Genomic DNA, 9,597 nt, shown 5'->3' on the forward strand with positions numbered 1-9,597 from the left:
AAAAAAAAAAAAAAAAAACAGTATATATAGAGAGAAAAAACACATTCACCCTCCCAACCCCCAAAAGTTTGTATCATAGCAGAACGCGAGAGCAAAAGAGAGGGGGATTCAGAATCAGATACAACAACAACACATCAGAGACACAAAGAGAGAGAGAGAGAGAGAGAGAGAGAGAAACCCTAGCAAAGCGAAGGTGATCTCGTACGGAAGAGAATGGGAAAGAAGAAGAAGAGAGCGTCGTCGAAGGTGTGGTGTTACTATTGCGACAGAGAGTTCGAGGACGAGAAGATTCTAGTTCAGCACCAGAAAGCCAAGCACTTCAAGTGCCACGTCTGTCACAAGAAGCTCTCCACCGCCGGCGGTATGGCCATCCACGTCCTCCAGGTCCACAAAGAGTCCGTCACCAAGTACGTTACTTTATCACATCTCTCTAAACCCTAATTACTTCGCTTTCTCGTTATATAAATATAATTGTATTTTTTTCCTTTTAAATTATATATTAAAAAAAGTGAGTCTTTAATAATTTTGGATCTTCATTAGAATCGGTGTCAATATGTTGTTGTTGTTGTTGTTTTTTTTTTTTTTTTTTTTAATATAATTTTTTATTGTATAAATTTGATAGTTATGCAATGGGGAAGATGTGAGTTGAGCTACGAGCTCTTGGCAATATGTATTGATAAGTATATAAAAGAGGTTGGGTCTTGCTGTGATGGCAAGTTCCTTTCACTTAAAAGTGCATTTAAGACGGGTACGACACCCCAAATGAAGTGTATGTGCTCCTAGCTTAAAAGTGAACACTGCAAAAGATGGGAGTTTTGTGCATCTGGATACAACTTTATTGTAGTAAAAAAGGTTAGGTTAAGCTTACAATGACAATGATGAGTACTCCATAAAAGAAGTGATTTTGTGAAATATAGATATAGTAGAGTGTAACTGCTTGCGAGACACCGAGACCAATCAAACAGAGTTTGAATTAGCAAGTCTTCAAGGCTTCAAGTTGGTTCTTTGAGATTTCCGAATCAATGAGTAATATGATTTATTAATGTAAGTATATGTAGGTATGTAGTTAGTTTGTTTTTGAAACAATTTATGTTATTTGTTAATTATGTCTGATTTGGTGGATTCTCTTTTTGACAAATAATGTTGTTCTGCAGGGTTCCCAATGGCAAACCAGGTAGAGAGACAACGGATATTGAAATATATGGAATGCAAGGAATCCCACCTGATGTCTTGGCTGCTCACTACGGTGAAGACGGTGAGGATGCTTTAAAATTGGGAGAATTTATGGTCTTGTTTGTTTCTTTTTGTATTTTTGTCGTTGTGCTATGCTACATGTCTGTGTTGTGTTGTTGTTGCTTTGATTGAGACGCCTATATTTCCCTCTTATGTTGTATTATCAACTCCTAATTTGGAACTTAGGAAGGAATGGCTGGTCAAGCCTATGATTGTTTAAGCTTTTTCTATAAATTACTTGGGTTTTCAAAGTCGATTAAGGGATTCAAAGTCAAGCGGCAGTGTTTGGTATGTAATAGGGATTGCTCAAAATTGGAATGGATCGCCTTTAGTACAAAAATCATATCAAATTAGAACTAGTAACTAACTCAGCATTGAAGTATCAAAAGAACTCACATAAGCCTGCATAATGAACACAGAAGCTTTCCCTTGTGAGCTGATTGCGTTTAGCCCAGTTCCACAACAGGATTCTTGATATGTCGATGAATTGGCTTGAGATTAGATTTTTGAGTTACTTAAAATAATCTCATACCTTGAAGGAGCCAACAAGCTCCAGCTCAACTGGCATAGTGGCACCTCCTACCCCTTGCAAGTGCTAGGTGGAGGTGAGGCTGTGGATTCAAGACTGATGAAGACAAGGAAGAGCTCAAGGAAAAAGAAGATTAAATACTACTAAGATTCAAGAATTGTGATCTGATTTTGATGTCGGACCTTCTTAGCACCTTTGATAGGTCATTTTAGTTATTAGTATTATGTCTTTTAGGTTGAGAAGCTGCCGAATCAGTTTTAATTAAGTTCTATTAGAATAAGGGCAATTTGGTAATTTTCAGAAATATGGAATGGGCTGTCCTTGGCCGTACCAAAGGCCCATGAGTCTTATTTTATGTTTACGTATTATTAAGTATTTTATGTAATTATTATTAGCATTCCTATTCAGTCTAGGAATAGGTTATTTATAGTCCAATTCCTACTAGGAAAAGGATAACTATAGTCCTTTGGTACAGCCAAGGACAGCCCATTCCAGATTTCTGGAAATTACCAAATTGCCCTTATTCTAATAGAACTTAATTAAAACTGATTCAGCAGCTTCTCAACCTAAAAGACATAATACTAATAACTAAAATGACCTATCAAAGGTGCTAAGAAGGTCCGACATCAAAATTAGACCACAATTCTTGAATCTTTGTATATTTAATCTTCTTTTCCCTTGAGCTCTTCCTTGTCTTCATCAAAGACCCACTTGGTGCATGTGTTACTTACTATCAAAAAAAAAATTTCATAACTTGAGGGAGCCCATCTAAATAGTTGGGATTGCATTTGCTGGTTCTGGATCTGATTTTGGTTATTCTTGTTAGGATTTTCCTTTGCAGTTCCTTCATCTAATAACATCACCAACATCTAGTTGAAAGCATTTGGTCCTTTTTTTTTTTAATTTTAATTAATTCATATATAATATGCATGTATATTGTGGTAGTTTTTAAAAAAAAGTATATTTTGACAGCTTTATTGATTAGATCATTTTGCCATCTATCCTTTGCTGATAGATAGTATAGTTTTTATGCTATCTATGCGAACACCAGCACTCAAGTCTCCATTTGTGTGTTGGATTGTTATTATGATATCTATGTGGTGGGGAACGAGTTCTATAATATACTTGAACTATGGCCAAAAGAAAATTTCTGGAAAGGAAATAATTTTTTGTCCACACAACAAAATTTCTGGCTCTGCCCTGAAATGGTTTATTTTTAAATATGGTATTGAATTATTCAAGATTGAATGTATTAATGACATTTTATTGAATTTATTGAAGAACATTAATGACATGTTATACATATTAAAAAAAAAAAATTAATGACATGTTGAATTATTCTATCGATATATTAATCAGCAGTTGGTTTTTCATGTTTTCCTTGACTTTTGTTGTTTCTTTTTCCATTTATGTGAAATGCCAAACTTCAGAATCATTTCTTGGTTCTTTGTAGCATTTCGAATAAATTTTTCTTTTGCAAGTAAAGGTTTTGTGCAACTCTCTAGTTAGGACCTCTTGTACAGATGTTTGTGCTGTCCACTCAATTTCTCCACAGTGCTTGGTTTTCCATCAGTTCTCTTTTCTCCTCTTCTTCCTCTCTCTACTTCAGCCTTATTCTCTATTTCTGAAATACTTCTTATTTGGGGAGACTAAATTATGTTGAAAACTAGTGTGTTCCTAAGTTGGGCTAGTAAATGATTTAGGTAGAATTCATTTTTTTTTTTTCAGATTGGATGGTGGTCTGATTACCAGCTTAGGAACTAATCCCCATATATGTAGGGGAAGGAGCATCCTACATTTTGTTGTGCCAGGTCACATATAACGTCATATTGAAATAACCCATTATCCCTTTCATATTGGAATAATGTCATATAGGAAGCATGTCTCGGTTGGTCACTCAATTTAAAATGGAGGTTAAATTTTGAAAGGGATAATGGTACTCCCAACTCTCAATTGATGAATCAATTCATGTGGGAGGGCTGAAATTTTAAATTGGTGGTAGGGAATCGCCTGCTAACTATTTGTGTGATACACAAGATTGGTGGGAGTCTCATCTCCTTCCATTCCCTTCTAGAGGGGTAAGAGGTTCTCATGGGTGTGGGATGTGGAGGAGTATTAAGGAAGGCACAGAGAAGTTCTTTAGTCAAATTCTGTATAATGTGGGGAGGGTTGCCGTGTTAGTTTTTGGCATGATCCTTGGTGTGGGCCTATTCCTTTGAAGGAGCTTTTTCCTACTATGTTTGCATGCTCTCTTTTTAAAGAAGCATGGGTCTCTGAATTGGTAATAACCAATTCTAAAGGAAATAGGAGCTGGAATTTACTTTTCCGTCATGGTCCTCAGGATTGGGAGGCTGACATTGTTTATTGCTTTTATGAGCTTATTTATTCTTCTATGCCGAGGGGTGAGGGGGATGATCACTTGGTTTGGAGATTGACTACGTCTGGAGTATTTGATGTGTGCTCTTTTTATAAGTTGTTATCTAGTCCTAACACTGATGAATTTCCTTGGGAGGGCATTTGGTGTGCAAAGGTGCCTAAATGGGTGTCTTTCTTCTTATAGACAGCAGCTAATGATGGGATACTCACCATTGACAATCTTGTCAAGAGAGGTCGGTTTTTGGTTAATAGGTGTTGTTTATGCTACTGTGATGGGGAATCAGTGGATCACCTCTTTCTTCATTGTAAGTTTTCTCATGCCTCATGGTGCGAAGCTTTTGCAGTGTTTGGGATCCAATGGGTAATGCCAAGGTCAGTCAACTCTTTTTTCTTTATGTGGAGAAACTAGTTTGGAAGGCATCATTCGACCATTTGGAATATGGTCCTGGCAGGTTTAATGTGGTTAGTTTGGTAGGAACGCAATACCCACTTTTGAAGACAGGAGAGAACATTAGATCATCTAAAATCTCTCCTTTTGGTACTCTGTTTCTTTGGCTTGTATTTGGGGTATACGAATTGTATTTCTCTATTTGATTTTTTAGTCTCTGGTTCCTTTAGTTCTTGATTATATTGTATCTATTTCTTGTTTAGAGTGTTCACCATTGTGAACATGATGTTCAATTTTTTCAATAAAGAGTCTTATTACCTATAAAAAAATCAGTTTACTTGTTCCCAAGAAAATGAGCTTTAGCTCAAATGGTGTCTCCTTCCCTTGGTATAGGAAGGCAGTGATTGAGGCTGTGGGTTCAGGATCCAGGGTGCGTGTGTAATCAAAGGAAAATCATATTTTTGGCTTGCCTTGTTTATAGGCGTCTTTGGACTAGCAGAACCATTTTATTTTTTCAAATCCAAAGAATTTTCTTAATTTATGTGGGTCATCGATTCAGCATTAAATTAAAAAGAAGGGTTGAAATACTCGTAATTTTTTTTTCCAATAAAGAAATTGAAAAATAAAAAATAAAGGGTTCAAATCATTCTATCGACATGAGTGTTATATATTGAAAAAAATTTCTAACTATTCATTTGGTATGGTGGTTCAACACTTGTCAACCATTGACTATTAGTGTAACATAACATGTGTGGCTCTCTCCTGTGCCTTACAGTTAACTTGTTTTTTTATTTTTATTTTAAGTTTACTAATGTGTGATGTCATGTGTATCTTCCCATTTAGTCCAATTACAATCTGTAGAAAAATTTGGAACAATGAGGTTATTTTCACATAGTAATGGAGAGTTTGTATATGTTGCATTGGGGAAGTTAAAAGCATTAACATACTATGATTACCTTATGACATCTGTACTATTTTGCAGAAGAAGAAGGTGCATCGAAAGTGGCTAAAGTGGATATCCCAACTACCTCGCTAGTTGGTGGTGTTGTACCAGGATCATTGGGAATTGCATATCCTCCTCAACCTACTCTGGGTGTAATGCAGCCAATGTATGTTTTCTGTTAGATTTTTCTCCTAAGACTTTCCTGCTTCACATTTATGCAGCATTAGTCTTGGTGAAAGTAGATCTGCATTCTCAAGATATATTCCTTTCATTTTGATTTGTACTTTGAGCACAAATAAATAAATAAAATTAAGTGTTCTGTACTGTAAGATATTTGATTATCATATCCATAGTTATCTCACATTTGCAACTTATTTTGGGTGTTTGGTTACAGTTACAATCCTGCACTAACAGTGCCTCCTGCTGCTTGGCCTGTTCCACCTCGTCCCGGGCCTTGGTATCCACAGCATCCAGCAGTTTCTGTTCCTCCTCCTCCTCCATTGGGTTATGCACAACAACCATTGTTTCCTGTCCAGAATGCGAGACCTCCTTTGCCGTCAACCACATCACCTGCACTACAGCCTTCACAGATAACTCCTCCTGGACTGCCCGTATCCAACCCATCTGTCCCTGTATCGCAACCATTGTTCCCAGTTGTTGGGAACAACATATACCTCAAATTTCACCATTTTCTGCTCCTATGCTTTCAACAAGTATGCCATCAAGCTCTGCAGCAGAAGTTAAAGGCTCCATTGACGTGCATTCAAGTGCTAACGCTTTTGTGACAAATAATTACCAAGTCCCAAACATACCAGGTTGGATATTTTTTAAATTGAGCCCTGCAAATAATCATTTCAGTTTTGGTTTTCTATCAATACTCATCGTGGTTGATTTTAGAAGTAGATCTCGAACTTTCAATGTTATAAAAATTTCCAAAAACTGAGAATTGATAAGTTGTGATTAAATGATGATGTAAAATAATCACTTGTCATTAATATACTGATAAAATTAAAAAAATTAATCAATAGTCATGAAATTATGTCAGATTTTATATTCTGGGTTTTTAGTAGTATGATATTGCTAGATGTTGATGTTCTCTGTAAAAATAATGGTGCAAATGTAATTATGTTTGATACTTTGATCAAATGTGCCAACTCTGATGTGTTGTTGTTGTATCTGATTCTGAATCCCCCTCTCTTTTGCTCTCGCGTTCTGCTATGATACAAACTTTTGGGGGTTGGGAGGGTGAATGTGTTTTTTCTCTCTATATATACTGTTTTTTTTTTTTTTTTTTAATTTACTTTTTACTGTGTAAGGGGGTTGGGGTTGAGAGCAATTTGACTGACTACGAAGAGGAGCCGGATTTCATTGGGTCCCAGATTGTATAAAAGTGCACGTCTCATATAGGATGCTGCCACATTCGCCGCTGAGTTCTTAAATGATGTGACACACAATTTTTTATTTTTATTTTTTTTCACACAATTAATTATATAATAGGTGGGAAATCAATAAAATGCATAGAAAAGTTTTAATTTTTTTTAAAACTTTTATTTTATCTATATATAAAATTTAATAATTATAATTGTTATTAATAAATTTTTTTATTATGATAATGTTTTTATTCAAAAATATATATGATGTGTGTTGAAAGCCCCCCCTTTTTTTTTGTCATTTATTAGGTCTATATTCTACTTGTAAGACTTGGGCTTTTCAAGGCCCATTAGAGTTATGGGTGGAGTTGGGTTTGGTTACACTGCATAAAATAGATCTGTTTTATGAAACCAACCTGTGCAAAAACAGCAATCCAAATAACTAGTGATCTATAAAACAATAATATTAAACAATGCATTAATTATTACTTAGCCACAAAATCATTCATGGTTCATCCAAACCCATATCCAATTATGAATCTACTAGAACTTAGGATCGTTGGGTAGAAATATAGATCATTGGAGTTTAGGCACTCTGACTTAGGTCTACCACGACCATGTGAGGTCATTCTATTGGACCAATCTGTGCACAGGTAAAATCAATACACAACAATACATATATGCATATAAAAAGAATTAAGAAAGTTGGAGAAAAAATGAGTACTTCAATGGATTTTATTATTTATCTATGGAACCCAAAATGCTAGTTCCTAGAGCCATAAAACCTTTAAATCATGAAACCCATAATATTGATTCCCAAGGTAAAGAGCCACAAGACCTTTAAACCCCCATTTCCACAGAATTCAATAGACTGTTTAGGGTCCATAAGACTTGTAAGACTTGGAATCCTAAATCAATGTAGTTTTCCCAAATATACATTCTATAAGCATGAATTTTCCTTTCTACAACGTTTCTCTTTATTAGAGAGCCTTTATAAATTATATTAGTTAGCAATGGAACTCAAGCAAAATTCCTCCAAGAAAGAAAGACACAAAGCCTCTAAATTTCAAACTTCACAAACTTAAGTAGGTCCTTAAGACTTTACAAGACTTGGGAGATCTAGGACCTCAGGTCAATGTGGAGCCCTTAGATATTTCTATAAGTTGGGATTTATATTCCTACAACATTTTCTTCCCAAGGACCTCAACCTAGTTTGGTGTTGCTTGCTTCTTTTTCTTTTTCTTGACATTGTGCAAGTCTAAGTTAAGTATTTCTCCTCCTCCTCCTTTTTCCTTGCTTGGTGCCTTCCTTTTATACCTGCGGCTGGAGAATGGATACTACATTCTTTATTTATTGGTTCTACTGTTCATCCTTGGAAGGCTTGCCTTCGAAGGTTTTTTTTTTTTTTTTTTCCTCATTTCATTCTTGTTTCATTATCTTTGGTACCTTTCTCTAATGGAAAATTCTTCAGTGCGATTTTCGAGGTCACCAGGGTGTAGGACTTACTCCCACGTTGTGAAGGCAACGTTATGAATCTACTAGGCTGTGAAAGTGACTTCACAATCTTTAGTTTTCTTACCTACAAATGCTATAGATACTCCTTTGATTGAATAACCCATGAAAGTCACTGCGGTGTTTTACTATTTCATGGTTTTCTTCTGGCCAAAGTTCCTTGCCTTTCTTCTTCATTGGTTGGCTGGTTCTCGCATGCTTTTCTTTTTTCCTTGGGATTCTAAGACTTTCCAGGTTTAATTTTGCTATGGTGGGACCATATGTCCCTTTCAAGTTTTTCCACTAGGGAACTAGGTCCTCCATGACCGTTCATCCCAATGGACCCTCCAACTTGCCATACTGGACTCGTTCGAGAACCCCTTCCCTTGCAACCATTTTTGTTGGGTCATTTGTACCTTATTCAAGGTTCCTTCTTCCTTTCCTTTTACTGTTAGACTTTTGCCCCTTGTTCATGGTACCTCAATCTCTTTCATAAGCTTGCTTCCATAGAACCATAGGTCTTTTATATTCACATAAGGCCCATGGTCTGGTTCCAAGGGTTGGGCTTGTTATTCCAATTTGTTACACTAATAAATTATTTAAATAAAAAAAAAAACATTTCTAACACTTTAAAATCAATATAAAGATGAGATTTTACAATTCCTTGTTTTTTCTTGGGTGTGTGCAATTTTCCAATTCCGCACACTTGGGTATTATAGGGAAAAAAGCCTTAGAGGTGGCCCCAATCCAATATGTTGGCTAAAAGCTTTGAATATAGGACTTCATGGATTTATAAGACCTTAGATATTACTAAAGCCAACCCCTTAGAGTTGAAGGGAAGAGCATTTGAATTTAGCTTTTTATTGCAAGCTTATTAAAATTTAGTTTTTGGTTTTGAAGTAAATGCGATAGAATTTTATTGAAGTAATATAGTAAAATACCTCCTTAATATTTTTCTTTAAAAACACATTTTTTACAAGTGGGAATAGTTCTTCTCAAAAAAAAGAAAAAAAAGAAAAGAAAAGAAAAGAAAAGAAAGAAAACCTAGTGGGAATAGTTTTAATAATAATAATTTTAAAAAATGATACAAAAAAGTCCTATTCCAATTAGTGATGCTCCTTTGTTATTATAAGTGATTGAAAATAGACAGACCTCATGATATACTTTTGTTAGTGCTGTTCTTCCCAAGGCTTTTTTGGTGATGAAGTTATGTATGTATATTGGATTTTATTAATGTGTGCCCTTAGCCTCTTAGGGTATATATTAG

General features: G+C 35.4%; 1 protein-coding gene across 1 annotated transcript; it reads left to right on the forward strand.

Annotated features, from left to right (window-relative positions):
* Positions 1-35: 35 nt before the first annotated feature.
* Positions 36-6,427, forward strand: LOC111995697 (protein SUPPRESSOR OF FRI 4). The gene is given in 5 exon segments (XM_024027627.2): positions 36-407; positions 1,155-1,255; positions 5,509-5,635; positions 5,864-6,135; positions 6,138-6,427. Coding segments are annotated over 5 exon segments (969 nt in total). The 5' UTR covers positions 36-213; the 3' UTR covers positions 6,413-6,427.
* Positions 6,428-9,597: the final 3,170 nt, after the last annotated feature.

Source organism: Quercus suber, unplaced genomic scaffold, assembly GCF_002906115.3.
Source record: "Quercus suber isolate HL8 unplaced genomic scaffold, Cork oak 2.0 scaffold_1425, whole genome shotgun sequence".
Classification (NCBI taxonomy): Eukaryota; Viridiplantae; Streptophyta; class Magnoliopsida; order Fagales; family Fagaceae; genus Quercus; species Quercus suber.